Below are 17,221 nucleotides of genomic sequence, written 5' to 3' on the forward strand. Positions count from 1 at the left end.
CTCATCGTAGTCAACACCTTGAACTTGTCGAAAACCTTTTGCGACAATTCTAGCTTTGTAGATAGTAACACTACTATCAGTGTCAGTCTTCCTCTTGAAGATACATTTAATCTCAATGGCTCGCCGATCACTGGGCAAGTCAATCAAAGTCCATACTTTGTTCTCATACATGGATCCCATCTCAGATTTCATGGCCTCAAACCATTTTGCGGAATCTGGGCTCATCATTGCTTCCTCATAGTTTGTAGGTTCGTCATGGTCAAGTAACATGACCTCCATAATAGGATTACCATACCACTCTGGTGCGGATCTCACTCTGGTTGACCTACGAGGTTTGGTAGTAACTTGATCTGAAGTTACATGATCATCATCATTATCTTCCTCACTAATTGGTGTAGGAGTCACAGGAACAGATTTCTGTGATGAACTTTTTTCCAATAAGGGAGCAGGTACAGTTACCTCATCAAGTTCTACTTTCCTCCCACTCACTTCTTTCGAGAGAAACTCCTTCTCTAGAAAGGATCCATTATAAGCAACGAATGTCTTGCCTTAGGATCTGTGATAGAAGGTGTACCCAACAGTCTCCTTTGGGTATCCTATGAAGACATATTTCTTCGATTTGGGTTTGAGCTTATCAGGATGAAACTTTTTCATATAAGCATCACAACCCCAAACTTTAAGAAACGACAACTTTGGTTTCTTGCCAATCCACAGTTCAGATTGTGTCATCTCAATGGACTTAGATGGTTCCCTTTTTAACGTGAATGCAGTTGTCTTTAATGCATAACCCCAAAACGATAGTGGTAAACCGGTAAGAAACATCATAGATTGCACTATATCCAATAAAGTACGGTTATGACGTTCGGACACACCATTATGCTGTGGTGTTCCAGGTGGCGTGAGTAGTGAAACTATTTCACATTGTTTTAACTGAAGACCAAACTCGTAACTCAAATACTCTTCTCCACGATCAGATCGTAGAAACTTTATTTTCTTGTTACGATGATTTTCCACTTCACTCTGAAATTATATGAACTTTGCAAATGTTTCAAACTTCTATTTCATTAAGTAGATATACCCATATCTGCTCAAATCATCTGTGAAGGTCAGAAAATAATGATACCCGCTGCAAGCCTTAATATTCATCAGACCACATACATCAGTATGTATGATTTCCAACAAATCTGTTGCTTGCTTCATTGTTCCGGAGAATGGCGTTTTAGTCATCTTGCCCAAGAGGCATGGTTCGCAAGCATCAAGTGATTCATAATCAAGTGATTCCAAAATCCCATCAGCATGGAGTTTCTTCATGCGCTTTACACCAATATGACTTAAACGGCAGTGCCACAAATAAGTTGCACTATCATTATTAACTTTGCATCTTTTGGCTTCAATATTATGAATATGTGTATCACTACGATCGAGATCCAACAAACCATTTTCGTTGGTGTGTATGACCATAGAAGGTTTTATTCATGTAAACAGAACAACAATTGTTCTCTAACTTAAATGAATAACCGTATTGCAATAATCATGATCAAATCATATTCATTCTCAACGCAAACACCAAATAACACTTATTTAGTTTCAACACTAATCCCGAAAGTATAGGGAGAGTGCGATGATGATCATATCAATCTTGGAACTACTTCCAACACACATCGGCACCTCGACTTTTACTAGTTTCTGTTTATTCTGCAACTCCCGTTTCGAGTTACTACTCTTAGCAACTGAACCAGTATCAAATGTCGAGGGTTTGCTATAAACACTAGTAAAGTACACATCAATAACATCTATATCCAATATACCTTTGTTCACTTTGCCATCCTTCTTATCCACCAAATACTTGGGGCAGTTCCGCTTCCAGTGACCAATCCCTTTGCAGTAGAAGCACCTAGTCTCAGGCTTAGGACCAGACTCAGGCTTCTTCACTTGAGCAGCAACTTGCTTGCCGTTCTTCTTGAAGCTCCCCTTCTTCCCTTTGCCGTTTTCTTGAAACTAGTGGTCTCGTCAACCATCAACACTTGATGTTTTTCTTGATTTCTACCTTCGTCAATTTTAGCATCACGAAGAGCTTGGGAATTGTATCCGTTATCCCTTGCATATTATAGTTCATCACGAAGTTCTACTAACTTGGTGATGGTGACTAGAGAATTTTGTCAATCACTATCTTATCTGGGAGATTAACTCCCACTTGATTCAAGCGATTGTAGTACCCAGACAATCTGAGCACATGCTCACTGCTTGAGCTATTCTCCTCCATCTTTTAGCTATAGAACTTGTTAGAGACTTCATATCTCTCAACTTGGGTATTTGCTTGAAATATTAACTTCAACTCCTGGAACATCTCATATGGTCCATGACGTTCAAAATGTCTTTGAAGTCCCAATTCTAAGCCATTAAGCATGGTGCACTGAACTATCAAGTAGTCATCATGTTGAGCTAGCCAAACGTTCATAACGTCTGCATTTGCTCCTGCAATAGGTCTGTCACCTAGCGGTGCATCAAGGACATAATTCTTCTGTGCAGCAATGAGGATAAACCTCAGATCACGGATCCAATCCGCATCATTGCTACTAACATCTTTCAACTTACTTTTCTCTAGGAACATATATAAAACATAGGGAAGCAACAACGCGAGCTATTGATCTACAACATAGATATGCTAATACTACCAAGACTAAGTTCATGATAAATTAAAGTTCAATTAATCATATTACTTAAGAACTCCCACTTAGATAGACATCCCTCTAATCCTCTAAGTGATCACATGATCCATATCAACTAAACCATGTCCGATCATCACGTGAGATGGAGTAGTTTCAATGATGAACATCACTATGTTGATCATATCTACTATATGATTCATGCTCAACCTTTCGGTCTCCGTGTTCCGAGGCCATATCTGTTATATGCTAGGCTCGTCAAGTTTAACCTGAGTATTCCGCGTGTGCAACTGTTTTGCACCCGTTGTATTTGAACTTAGAGCCTATCACACCCGATCATCACGTGGTGTCTCAGCATGAAGAACTTTCGCAACGGTGCATACTCAGGGAGAACACTTGTACCTTGATAATTTAGTGAGAGATCATCTTATAATGCTACCGTCAATCAAAGCAGGATAAGATGCATAAAAGATAAACATCACATGCAATCAATATATGTGACATGATATGGCCATGATCATCTTGCGCCTTTGATCATCATATCCAAAGTACCGTCATGATCTCTATCGTCACCGGCATGACACCATGATCTCCATCATCTTGATCTATATCAATGTGTCATCACATGGTCGTCTCGCCAACTATTGCTCTTGCAACTATTCCTATCGCATAGCGATAAAGTAAAGCAATTATTTGGCACTTACATCTTATGCAATAAAGAGACAACCATAAGGCTTCTCCAGTTGCCGATAACTTCAACAAAACATGATCATCTTATACAATAACTTATACCTTATCACGTCTTGACCATATCACATCACAATATGCCCTGCAAAAATAAGTTAGACGTCCTCTACTTTGTTGTTGCAAGTTTTATGTGGCTGCTACGGGCTGAGCAAGAACCATTCTTACCTACGCATCAAAAACCACAATGATAGTTTGTCAAGTTGGTGTTGTTTTAACCTTCGTAAGGACCGGGCGTAGCCACACTCGGTTCAACTAAAGTTGGAGAAACTGACACCCGCCAGCCACCTGTGTGCAAAGCACGTCGGTAGAACCAGTCTCGCGTAAGCGTACGCGTAATGTCGGTCCGGGCTGCTTCATCCAACAATACCGCCGAACCAAAGTATGACATGCTGGTAAGCAGTATGACTTATATCGCCCACAACTCACTTGTGTTCTACTCGTGCATATAACATCAACGCATAAAACCAGGCTCGGATGCCACTGTTGGGTAACGTAGTAATTTCAAAAACTTTCCTACGCACACGCAAGATCGTGGTGATGCATAGCAATGAGAGGGAATAGTGTTGTCCACGTACCCTCGTAGACCGAAAGCGGAAGCGTTATCACAACGCGGTTGATGTAGTCGTATGTCTTCACGATCTGACCGATCAAGTACCGAACGCACGGCACCTCCGAGTTCTGCACACGTTCAGCCCGATGACGTCCCTCGAACTCCGATCCAGCTGAGTGTTGAGGGAGAGTTTCGTCAGCACGACGGCGTGGTGACGATGTTGATGTTCTACCGACGTAGGGCTTCGCGTAAGCACCGCTACAGTATTATCGAGGTGGACTATGGTGGAGGGGGGCACCGCACACGGCTAAAAGATCAACTTGATCAATTGTTGTGTCTATGGGGTGCCCCTGCCCCCGTATATAAAGGAGCAAGGGGGAGGCGGCCGGCCTAGGAGGAGGGCGCGCCAAGGGGGGAGTCCTACTCCCACCGGGAGTAGGACTCCTCCTTTCCTTGTGAGAGTAGGAGAAGGGAAGGGAGAAGGAGAAAGAAGGAAGGGCCCCCCCTCCCTAGTCCAATTCGGACTAGTCCATGGGGAGGGATGCGGCCGCCCTTTGGGGCCTTTCTCTCCTTTCCCGTATGGCCCATTAAGGCCCAATACGAATTCCCGTAACTCTCCGGTACTCCAAAAAGTACCCGAATCACTCAGAACCATTCCGATGTCCGAATATAGTCGTCCAATATATTGATCTTTACGTCTCGACCATTTTGAGACTCCTCGTCATGTCTCCAATATCATCCGGCACTCCGAACTCCTTCGGTACATCAAAACTCATAAACTCATAATATAACTGTTATCGAAACTTTAAGCGTGCGGACCCTACGGGTTCGAGAACTATGTAGACATGACCGAGACATGTCTCCGGTCAATAACCAATAGCGGAAACTGGATGCTCATATTGGCTCCCACATATTCTACGAAGATCTTTATCGGTCAGACCGCATAACAACATACGTTGTTCCCTTTGTCATCGATATGTTACTTGCCCGAGATTCAATCGTCGGTATCTCAATACCTAGTTCAATCTCGTTACCGGCAAGTCTCTTTACTCGTTCCATAATACATCATCCGGCAACTAACTCATTAGTTGCAATGCTTGCAAGGCTTAAGTGATGTGCATTACCGAGAGGGCCCAGAGATACCTCTCCGACAATCGGAGTGACAAATCCTAATCTCGAAATACGCCAACCCAACAAGTACCTTCGGAGACACCTATAGAGCACCTTTATAATCACCCAGTTACGTTGTGATGTTTGGTAGCACACAAAGTGTTCCTCCGGTAAACGGGAGTTGCATAATCTCATAGTCATAGGAACATGTATAAGTCATGAAGAAAGCAATAGCAACATACTAAACGATCATGTGCTAAGCTAACGGAATGGGTCAAGTCAATCACATCATTCTCCTAATGATGTGATCTCGTTAATCAAATGACAACTCTTTGTCTATGGCTAGGAAACATAACCATCTTCGGTTAACGAGCTAGTCAAGTAGAGGCATACTAGTGACACTCTGTTTGTCTATGTATTCACAAATGTATCATGTTTCCGGTTAATACAATTCTAGCATGAATAATAAATATTTTATCATGATATAAGGAAATAAATAATAACTTTATTATTGCCTCTAGGGCATATTTCCTTCATGAGGGGCGTAGTTCCACCGAGGACGACACGGACGAATGTTAACTAAGAGAGTGGCAGTGGCGAAAGCATCGGGCCAAAACCGAGCGGGCACATTAGAGTGAAAGAGTAACGTGCGAACGTAGTCGTTAAGATTGCGGAGAATGCGCTTAGCGCGGCCGTTCTGCTGTGAAGTGTAAGGGCAAGTCAGACGAAAGGTGGTACCGTGAGAGGCGAGAAGTGTGCGAAGAGTGACATTGTCAAACTCTTTTCTGTTATCAGTCTGGAGTGCGAGCATGGGGCGACCGAACTGGCTGGTGACATAGAAATAAAAAGCGGTGAGTGTGGCTAAAGCATCGGATTTACGACGAAGAGGAAAAGTCCACACATAATGAGAATAATCATCTAAAATCACCAAGTAGTATAGATAGCCCGTGTTACTCGCAACGGGAGACGTCCAAACATCACTATGAAGTAATTGAAACGGAAAAATGGAAACTGAAGTAGACGCACTAAAGGGAAGAGGAACGTGCTTGCCCAAACGACAAGCCTCACAAGTATGCTCGTCGAGCTTATTACATGAGAAAGAAAAACTCCTAAGAATCTGACGCAAAATGACGGGGGTGGGGTGGCCCAACCGAGCATGCCAAAGATATACGCCGACGGCGAGAGTGACGGGTGTGGAGGTGGAGGCGCCGGCGTGCATGGGATAAAGCTCATCAGGGCTATCACATCGGTGAAGCACCATCCGGGTACGGGCGTCCTTCACAGAAAAACCAATACCATCAAATTCAACAGTAAGAGGATTCTCACGAGTAAGACGACAAACGGAAACTAAACTAGTGACTAAGTGAGGGGAGACAAGGACATTAGACATAGTGATAGGTGTGAAACTAGAAGGAAAACTAGTGCTACCGACATGGGCGATAGGTAAAGAAGAACCATTGCCAACGGTGATACGAGTGGGTATGTTAACTGGAGTGGAAGAGGATAGGTTACCGGGATGAGCTGCCATGTGCGCAGTAGCACCCGAGTCCATGTACAAGTCGCCTCCACCGCTGTAGTTACTCGGCGACGGCATCGAGTGTAGGGCGGCCAGCAGGGCGGGGTCCCACGGTGCAGGTACCGGCGGCGGCGGTTAGCCTCCATAGGGTGGCACCTGAGCAAGCGCGCCGTAGACACCAAGGGGTGGCGGAGGGAGCGGAGCACCGTAGGGCTGGTAGGGGGCGCCGAGGAACGCCTGGTGGCCCGCGGGGCGGGGACCAAGAAGACCCTGTGCGGGGCCCGCGGGACGGGCATGTGATAGGCATGGACAACGCCCGTCCATTGGTTCTGCCCGGCGGCCCACGGCGGGGGCGGCTGCTGGTAGCGGGGCACCCCCCTGCGCCCGGCGCCTGCTACTGCTGCGACTGCTGCTGGCGGCGGCCCCGCCGCCCCGCCGGTTGCGCCGGCCCCCGCCACCTTGCGGCTGCGGGGGAGGCGTGGGGGTGCGGGCGGTGCGGGCGACAGCGGGTAGTAGCCGACCGGTGCGGGCGGCGCGGGCTGACGAGGCGCGGCCGGAGGAGCAGGACCACCGCGGGTGGTGCCGGCGGCGAGGGCGGTGTGCTGGACCCGCTGCTTTAGCTTCGTCATCCCGACGCTCCTCAAGTTTGAGGTACGAGACGACGCGCTGAAAAGTGGGTTGCGGAAGGAGGGTGAGGTTGGACGCCGCGTTGCCGAAGTCCTTGTTAAGACCGGTGGTGAGGGTGCTCAGCATGAGGTCATCAGAGACCTTGGCGATGATGTCGCGAAGCTCGTCGACGAGCATCTTGAGCCTCATGCAGTACTCATCGATGGTGGAGTTGTCCTGGTGACAGCCGAAGAACTCCTGCTGCAAGAAAACAAGGCGCTGAAGTTTGTTGTCGGTGAAGAGAGCGTTGTCTTGGCCCACACATTGCAGGCGCCGTCGTCCTCAGCGATGACCATGTGGAAGATGTCCTTCAAGACCGTCTGGTAGAACCAACGGATGATCGTGGCCTCGATGGCGGACCACTCCGGATCGCCGCGCATGTACGCGCTGTCCACAGAACCGTCGATGTGCTCGGTGAGATAGTACCCGCAGAAGATGAGGTTGAAGTAGGTCTTTCACGCGTAGTACGACGTGCTGGAGCTGTCGAGACAGATAGGGACTCGGGCCTCAATGTTGAGGTCACGGATGGCGGTGGTCGAGGGCTCGGGGCCGGCGAACGGGTTCGACGAGCGGGTGGTGGAGGAGCCGGGTGAAGACATGGCGATGCGCGGGTAGGGTGAGGGGGCAGCGGCGCGATGGAGGGGCGGCGGTTGTAGGTCGGGGTTAGGGTTGGGAGGGATGGGAGAGGCAGCGGCGGCGTGGAGAGCGGCGGCTGCGGGGGTGCGGCGCTGCGGGAGGGAGGCAGCGGGGCGGAGGCGGCGCGACGGGCAGAGGCGGCGCAAGCGGGAGGGCGCGGCGGCGGCGATCGGTCGCGGCTCGGGAGGCGAAAGCGAGGCGGCATAGGCGTCGGCGACGCGACGGGAGAGAGGGGGGCGTGGCGGTGGCGTGGTGCGGCGGTGGTGGGGTGAGGCGTGGCGGCGGCGGCGGTGTGGTGCGGCGTGGCGGCGGCGGCGTGGTGCGACGGTGGTGGGGTGCGGCGCGGCGGCGGCACGCATGAGGAGGGTGCGGCGGCGGCGGCAAAACCCTAGGGTCGTACCGACCAAGATGATACCATGTAGAAGAGATAGTTTGCAATACAATAGACCTTGTATTGATGGGGTGCTAGTGCACGTATATATAATTACAAGGGAAGGCCTCTACCTCAATTATACAAGATTAGGAGGTGGACCACAATTTCAATATACATGCAACACAAAATTGAATGTTGGTAGGAGATCTCCCAAATTCGTTGATTAGCAAGGGAATAATACAAGCAAAAAACCCAGGAGAGAAAGCACTAGAAAAGGCCTGGCGCTAAAAAGAAAGAAGAGAAAAACAATCAGCCCGGATCAAATGGGATTTTGGCACCTGCCAAATTCCACAAATTAATCTCCTCTCTAACAATCCTAATCAGTTGGGTGGTCGTCATTTCTCGCTGCTGAAATACACGTCTATTGCGTTCTTTCCATATCTCCCAGGCGACCAGATGGATCATCGATATAGTGCCTTTTTTCTTTTCTTTTGGTGCATTGTGCCAGCAAATGGACATCCATCCCTTCAGGTTGCCAATCGCCGGCCAGTTTGCCGGCTGTAGATGTTGCATGCCTGCCTGAGCAGCAATCTGATCCCAAATGCACCAAGCCCATGGGCACTCAACCAGTAAGTGCGTTGGGGTCTTCAGATTTCTAAAACAGAGAGCACAGAAGTAGTTGTTGGCCCAGCCTCTTCGTTGTAGATGATCTGCCGATGGTGTTTTCCCAAGAGCCGCGGTCCAAAGGAAGAACCTGCACTTGCCGGGGGCCCAGCCGGACCAAATGATATGTGACACTTCCATTTTGGTTGATCCGATGAACTGCAGCTCATAGGCCGACTTAGCTGTGTGCATGCCATCAGGTGAAAATCGCCAGCGAATTTTATCAGATCGTTACATCCAGCATGTTGACCCTGACGCACCTGGCGCCTCCCCCGAACTGCTCCCCGCCCCGCCCCACGATGCTTTGGCCGCGCAGGAACTCGGCGCAGTCCTCCACGCCATCCTTCTCGCAGCGCAGCCACGCGAACGCTGCTTCTGATTGCAAACCCAGTGAGAATTCAAAGCAAGTTGCAATAATGACGGAATTTGTGTGCTTGGGTTGGGGCGTTGGGCATCTGGCATCGATCCCACGGTTTGCTTGGTGAAGCTGCAATAGACGGTGGCGGCCACGGCGGCGCGCAGGGCCCGCCAGCGCTCCGGTCCATGAAGTACACCATCTTCCTAGCCACGTCGCGGTCCTTGACCAGCGGCCACTCGAGTCTGGCGCCGGCGTGGCCGGTGATCTTGGACATGGTGAAGAGTTTGATGTCGTGGGCAGCAGCGCCGGTGATGGGCGTGCACTGAGGTGAATAGTACACAAGGTCGTTGATCGCCTTGCCGGACTCGGAGCTCAGGACGGCCTCGCGGATGGCACCGTCGGGGTTGTTGGGCGAGCAGACCAGCTCGATGTGGCCATCGCCGTCCAATGCATTGGCTTCGCCGGCCCAGAGGTAGAACCCGGAGAGCAGCAGGTCCGTCTGCGGTGGCACCAAGAACGCCAGCGCGGGCTCTCCTACTCGCCGGCACCTGCACCGTGCTGGCTGTCGCCGCTGTCGTCAACTTCAATTGAACTAGCAAGTGCTGCACGACCAGGGGCAAGGACGCCTGGCGTCAGTCCTCGCCAAGAACGCCACCGGCTCTGTCCGTGGTCAGGTCCCCAGCAATCTAGCCGTGCTGGTTGGAATTCAACACTAATATGCATACCAGTTTAATTTTTTTTCTCTTAATTGGATGTATTTCTATTGGTGCAATCAATCATTCAAGCTCACTTCAATTAACTATTTGCTTGCAGTGGTGCACTAGCAGCATCTACCACTAGCTTGGTAGTAACTAGCAGCAAGGGCACTGCGCTTGGCAGCAGAACTAGCAAGTTGGGATCGGGTCTTGCTTGCCGGCCGGAGGCAGCGGCGGCACAATAATGGACCTACAGTGATTGTTTATCTTCTTCTATCTATGGTGGGTCTCCTGACATGGGAGGGCTCGCCGAAGGCTTGATCCTCGCGGGCATGCTGAAGCTGCCGCCACCATCCGCGTTCATCTCAGGGGTGTCAAGGACATCATCACTGTCGTCGCTCTCTGTCATGACCATGGACCAGACCTCGAAATGTGAACTGATGTATCTGCAGGTACAAATGGAGCAAAACTGTGAGTGTGACGAGGACAACTAGCAACTGTTCTCCAGATACAGATAACACAAATCGAAACCCAAACAGCTTGTCAAAGTATAATACTGAAACTTAAGGGAAGTCCGGAAGTCGAACAACAAGGCTTGCTAGACATAGCACAAACAATGCAAAGAGCAGTAGTTCATTGCCGCTGTAGTAGGCTTCAGTAATAGAAAATGTCAGTGGTGTAAACCTGTCAGATTCTTTGAGTAGGTAGGGATCAAACGGGAAGAACATGTCAAATCTATTGATTCCTCCAGAAGTCCTTGAGCAATCAGATTCAACTGTATCTTTAGCTGCTGGATCCACAAATTTAGCGACCAATTTGGCACCCTTCGCCTGTCTCAGGAACTCACTTACTATCGAAGGCAAGCATACCTAGGATTATCAAAAGACGGTGTGAATTGCTAAAATAGCATAGTGTTGCCAGTTAATGGCTCCACACATCAAGATGCAGCTACTCATGGAGATCCGTAAATAGGATATACTATCAAAGCAGGCAGAGAGTGCATGTCATACAAACCTTTAGAGGTTCCAATTGGTGGTGAAACAGAGTTCCAAAAGGCATACGGAACAGATCTGATTTAAGATTTGGACAATCCATAATATATCTCAAGCGAAAGCAAAGGAAATACATCACAGCCTGTAGATTAAGAAATATGAAAATAAATGCTCAGAGAGAGTATGATTAAAAAAACAGGAAAGCACTACTAATACCACTAAATGCATGTACCACACAAATTTGGTCCAGTGATCACCCCCCCCCCCCCCCCCCCCCGATGTCAGAAAAGGAACACGATGGCATAACTAACCTGGCAGGTCGCATAAAATAACTGATGGTTTGGAATTGGTGTGGACTCTCTTGTGCTCTCATGGTCACAGTAGTCAACCAACCAATCTACTAACCTGTGTAAAGCGAATGAAGATACTTTCAGATCTCAGAACAAACACCAGGCAAGTCGTAAATAGATGAATTTCTAGAGGGTACCCACTTCCCAATGATAGCAACAACTGTATCGTCAGAAATAAACCTTGCCCGAGACAAATAACTTCCAATATATGAAACTGCGGACATTCTGCACTTCAAATCATAAGTGGTAATTAGTGTTTCTTCAACCTGTATAAAAGCCTTAGCTATAAATGGGAATCATAACAGGATATACTACTGACTGTAGCCACAGAAAATATGAGGGGTGCATGCATGAATGGTCTATGTAAACACTTTTTGCCAAAATTGTGGCAACTTGGCAAAAAGACATGTTGACAGGTGGTTGAAAGATCTAAGTGTGGCTCGCTGCAACTGCCGTCAGTCGTCACAATGCAAACACCAGCCACACACTTGACAAACATGAGTAAAACAAAATGTGGCAACAAACCAAAGATTCTACAAATCATCACAACATGTAAAGCAAGTAGTGATCGTAGCCAATAACACATGACATAAATAGAAGTGTTGTGCATACGGTGTATGCCTCACATGCTACGACATACCTTGAAATTGGATCCTCTTCCTTATTCTTAAAAATGTCAGTAAGAAAAAGAGCAAATTCGAGAGCACATATTTCAGGATCCCGTGCGCAGATATAGAACATGATAAACTGCAAAGTTAGAACGGCAGTCAAATAAAAAAGAAAGTGAAGTGAAAAGGTGACTGAGAAAACATGAAGGTGAATAAAACTCAATACAATCACGAAAGCCCAGTGAATCTAGTTTACACACACACACACGAAATAACAGTGGATTCTGACCTGGACAAATTTTGGTGTGTCCACTGTCAGCACAGATGCTCGAAATATAGTCTTCAAAATTGTGAATTCCTGTCCAGTTCAAAGGAGAACATGAGAGTGACAAACTGAAAAACTAACATTCAACTTTAACAGTTACATTTCCTTATTTACTACTCCCTCAAGTTCACAAAAAGGATGGCATTTTGGACATTGCACGGTCTTCAAGATTTAACTATGACAACTATTTCTTTTTTGAGCGGATGACAACTAATATCTACTAGGGTATATCCATAAGATATAAACTATAATATTTTAGAGCTACTTTTTAAGACAAATATATACATATGGTTTTCATGTTTATAATGTATTTATAACAATCCTGGCAGTCGAATCTTTAAAAGTTTAACTGAAGAGATGTCCAAAATGTCACTCAACTGAAAGAATTAAGTTAGTGATGCTAAATTTAAAAGGGTTTTTTTTTGGCAAAGGCCTTGATAAACTGCGTAGCAATTAGCAAGTACTCACCTTATGCAGGCACTGAGCATCTAATGACTTGAAGTGCTCAAATATAACAACCATTAAATCATCAAGCTTTTCAGCATGTGCATTTGCTCCCAATAAAACCTAACCAACAAAATGGGAGTGAGTTGGCAACTTTGGTGTAAAACTACTCGATTAATTAGGCAGAAATTTTAAACATAACGCACAGACCTTTACTCCTCCGTGTCCAAGGCCATCCTCCTCCTCATTGCCATCCAAATCTTGAAGCTCCATGTCAAATATACCTTTGTTATGTTGCTCTTGAAGAATACCTTCCCAGGTTATATTAACCTGAAAAGTTCACCAATCAACTAATGAGGTCAAGAATCAGTTGCGACCTTGCAGGGTAGACAAGAAGTGGAAAATTGAGCATACATCTAATTCTGTTAGAAGATGAACAATTTTATCCAGCAAAACAGCTCTGATAAGATCCCCCATCCTTCCAGTATCTAGCCCCAACATGCACTCGACAAATGAAATTGTCTTCTGCGAAAGGCATTACCAGAAAGTAAGAAATGATGCTCTATGAAATAATGAACAAAGTTCTCAGCTGAATTTTCAGCATATAAGCGGCAAAACTAAGAATCATAAATTGTCGACACAAAGCTGATAGGCAAGGGAGCACAATGCCAACTATCACTTGATATGGAAGAAGCTTTCAACACAGGTAAGGCCCATCACACAAACATACAGAAGCTAAAATGATGGCAAGTTGGCATTGATATTCAAGAAAATCTGCGGTGTTGTCAAAAGGATGTAGGCGTGTAGGATCTCTAAGGATTTAAGGTTAACTGGAAGGTGAACTGGGGAGACCAAGATCACTTTTCAGCATTTGTGTCTTGTTTGCCTAGCATTAATTCAAGCTAATTAGGAAATGCAACTCATAGAACTCAACAGACTATGAAAACAGAAAACATCTTAGGGTTCACACTTACATCTTTGCTATCGAATAAGTTCGGCATACACTTATCAATTATACCCCTTAAGACCTTTGGTGCTAAGGGTATAATATTGGAGATTCTTATCAAACACATGCACAGTTGAGAAAAAATATATGTCTTCCTTGAAACTGCCCATTTAACCATCTTTGTGCGATCAACAAGAGGTGGGACGAAGTTGTTCACTAGCAGATGCAGGCATTCTGTGAGATAATCATCTGCCACTGCAGCCTGGATGGAGCAATAATCATTAAGTAAGACACTCAAAAGCAGATCATGCAGGAAACAATGCAGGTGCGATTAGAAGAATACCAATCTGGTTATTAGCTCCAAGAACTCAGGAATGGTATCATTTGGCAAATACCAGATGGAGACAGTGAATATCTGAAATGCATGTTTTTAGTGAGATTCAAGTAACTCGACAAACCAAATGGAGATGTAATAGTAAGTAGTCATTATGAGATTACATTTTTCAGAAGAGAATGATGGTAATTGATGTCTATTTTGGATATTTCTGATGCTAATGCCTTCAAACACGTCTGGAAAAATAAGCAATATGAGCATTTTATCAGAAGTGATGTCACGTAGAACAAATTGTAGGATAGATTAACAGGATTAAGGTCTTACCACATACAGAGCCTTCTTGTCAGGGTTCTCCTTATCAGGATTCCTTCTCTTGCTGGTGTCTAGAATGCCTACAATTCTATGATATTGCTCCAGAGCATGCGAGTCAGCTAGATGCGGCTCCTAAATCAAAGACAAGGGTGTCGACTGATCAGCTAGACGCGGCTCTTGAATATAGATTGATGTCACACAACAAAAACAATGGCTGGAATGGACTCCTCTAGTATGGGATCAACCTGACGAGTGATTTACTCGATACGTGGAGCCAGAACAGGAACAGATTTTCACACAACATAAACCGCCCATAAACAACAGTATTGTATGTTGTATCTCCAGTGAGTATGGTATGACAGTCACTCACGATAGAATGGGACAGAATCTCTCGATAGAATGGGACAGTCACTCTCGGTAGAGTGCATATATGCAGCAAGAAGAATGGATTGAAGAAATTACACGATAAGCAGTCAGAACAGAAAATAATTCAAATAATGCCCATAAACAACATAAGTATAATTCTATCTAGCGGGTCGGTTATGGACTTATGGCTGTCCTCCATAAAATGCATGTCTACAGCAATAATAATTACTCTCTAGAAAGGGTAATGCCTGAGGCTGAATAAATCTATTTGTTCTCTGGCAGAAACATGCAACATCTGGAAGCTCAATATCAATAGAAGAAATAGCATGCGCCCTCCTGCCTAACCCACAAATTGGCATTCAAAAATTGCATCCATAGGAAAATAATCACCTTACACTTATCCTAACTCTCACACTGCACATCCATCTGGCATAGTCTCTCACATCTTCTAACAGCCTTGAATATCAAACTTGAATCCATTACTAGATGCCTCGATATTATTCTGAAGAAATGCACTATTTATAAAATGATAAACGAATGCATTTATTATCTTTGATCTCAATAGTACACAATGGATGGCCTGAATGTGTAAGGGGTGGACGCAAGCACCTAGTTCCCAAGTTGACTTCAATACACGCAACAGAAGTGAACAAGGTACAACAGGAATTTCAACTAAGTTTTTTTTAAGTCAGGATCATGACACCATTAAATTGGACATTAAGCATTCCAATGACTTGACCGCTGGTTATATTCAATAGATTCTCACATTTGTTTATTATGTAAAGTTTATATTATTACTAGCTAATTGCCACGTCTCCGAAGTTTGTAAATCATGTCCTACCTCTGTTTCACAAGACATTCTTAAGTATAGTACCATACCTGAAGTGTTAAACCATTCGCTGGCTGAGGGGTTTCCCAATAGGATTACCAATTTAAGGGGCTTTTCAGTAAGATAGGAGACCGTGTATTCTTAAGACCTGCGTAGACGCTTATGAAGAAAAACAAACAATGAAATAAGAAACCTAAACCGATCGCTACATGCATGGCTGCGGGAGCTCAGGTCTAGCGAGCGGAGTTGTAGACGGCTAGACGCCCTAAAAGCTGCACTAAAATTCAGCATGCCTCCTCAAATTCTCTGAATCAAGGCACCGAACAAAAACTAACGACGGCCTCCCAGAATCGCCAGTAAAAAACAACTGCAAATAGGCAGCAAAAGGGGAGGGGCTGAAGCTACGACGCACCATCCGCACGGACTGGAGCACCTGGCCAACGATGCCGAACGCGACGGAGTCGCAGATGGGGTTCGCCTCCTCCGACATGTCGTCGCGCCGCAGCTTGGCCACCATCGCCTCTGCGCCCGGCACCTCGAGATATATCGCGCTTGGAATCCCTGGCAAAAAGGTAGAAATTCCGGAGCCCGGTAAGCGCGGGGGGCGAAGAGGGCAGAGGCGAGGGTGGGGATCTCACCCGCTAGCCGAGAGGAGCGAGGGCGGCGGCGTGGAGGCGGCGGCGAGGCGAGAGGTAGGGTTTTTGCTGGGGGGCGACGGCGAAGCGAGAGAGAGAGAGAGAGAGAGAGAGAGAGAGAGAGAGAGAGAGAGAGAGAGAGAGAGAGAGAGAGAGAGAGAGAGAGAGAGAGAGGAAAGAGACGAGCGGGACGTTTTCGAATTTCGGCAACTAGGGAAGAGACGAGCGGGACATTTTCTAGTCGAGTGGAAGATATCCTCGCCTCGAGTGGGGCACACGAGGACGTGGTCGGTGGGCAGGATGAGGAGGTGCGGGTGGTAGGTGCGGGTGGTGCTAAGAGCATCTCTAGTAGACTCCTTATAATGCCGACCCGCAAAATGCATTTACAGTTTGTGAAAAAATGGATTTACGGGCCGACGCGGGCTGCTGCCGAGCAGACCCCGCGTAGTCAACCCGTAAAAGAGCATATCTTCGGTCCGCAAATCGAAAACCCCCATAAGCGAATTAAACAGTGATTCCGATAATTAAGTTTAAATTCGATTCGAAGAATAAAACATAGTTCGCAAAATAAAAGCATAGTTTTGTATGACAAACGCAAAATGACTTCATGCAAAGCGACGACCACATCCATCATCATGTTGGTCGCTTTTCACCCGTCGTCATGATCTTCACTACGCACCACCTCCATTGATGTCATTATCGGTGTCAAAACCGGCGGATCTCGGGTAGGGGGTCCTGAACTGTGCGTCTAGGATCGATGGTAACAGGAGACGAGAGACACGATGTTTACCCAGGTTCGGGTCCTCTCTATGGAGGTAATACCCTACTTCCTGCTTGATTGATCTTGATGAATATGAGTATTACAAGAGTTGATCTACCACGAGATCGTAATGGCTAAACCCTAAAAGTCTAGCCTGTATGACTATGGTAATGTCTGTCCTTTTCAGACTACCCCCTCCGGTTTATATAGACACCGGGGGGATCTAGGGTTTACATAGAGTCGGTTACATAAGAAGGAATCTTCATAGTTGGTCGCCAAGCTTGCCTTCCACGCCAAGGAGAGTCCAATCCGGACATGGGTGTAGTCTTCGGTCTTCATG

The 17,221-nt window shown here is 46.5% G+C and overlaps 1 protein-coding gene across 2 annotated transcripts; it reads right to left on the minus strand.

Annotated features, from left to right (window-relative positions):
• Positions 1 to 8,413: 8,413 nt before the first annotated feature.
• Positions 8,414 to 16,215, minus strand: LOC123091408 (RNA polymerase I-specific transcription initiation factor RRN3). Of its 2 annotated transcripts, XM_044512911.1 has the most exons (16): positions 16,125 to 16,215; positions 15,899 to 16,047; positions 14,304 to 14,423; positions 14,144 to 14,215; positions 13,989 to 14,060; positions 13,674 to 13,907; positions 13,114 to 13,224; positions 12,910 to 13,029; positions 12,724 to 12,822; positions 12,220 to 12,288; positions 11,963 to 12,069; positions 11,464 to 11,547; positions 11,284 to 11,377; positions 10,995 to 11,114; positions 10,665 to 10,849; positions 8,417 to 10,426 (listed from the first exon to the last, which is right to left on the minus strand). In XM_044512911.1, the coding sequence occupies exons 2-16, from the start codon at positions 16,001 to 16,003 to the stop codon at positions 10,258 to 10,260; spliced, it is 1,761 nt and encodes a 586-aa protein (XP_044368846.1). In that variant the 5' UTR covers positions 16,004 to 16,047; positions 16,125 to 16,215; the 3' UTR covers positions 8,417 to 10,257. The 2 variants fall into 2 exon arrangements, with proteins under 2 accessions (XP_044368847.1, XP_044368846.1); XM_044512912.1 differs by lacking the exon at positions 13,114 to 13,224 and having other exon boundaries at positions 8,414 to 10,426.
• Between the last annotated feature and the right edge of the window lie 1,006 nt (positions 16,216 to 17,221).

Source organism: Triticum aestivum, chromosome 4B (genome assembly GCF_018294505.1).
Source record: "Triticum aestivum cultivar Chinese Spring chromosome 4B, IWGSC CS RefSeq v2.1, whole genome shotgun sequence".
NCBI lineage: Eukaryota > Viridiplantae > Streptophyta > Magnoliopsida > Poales > Poaceae > Triticum > Triticum aestivum.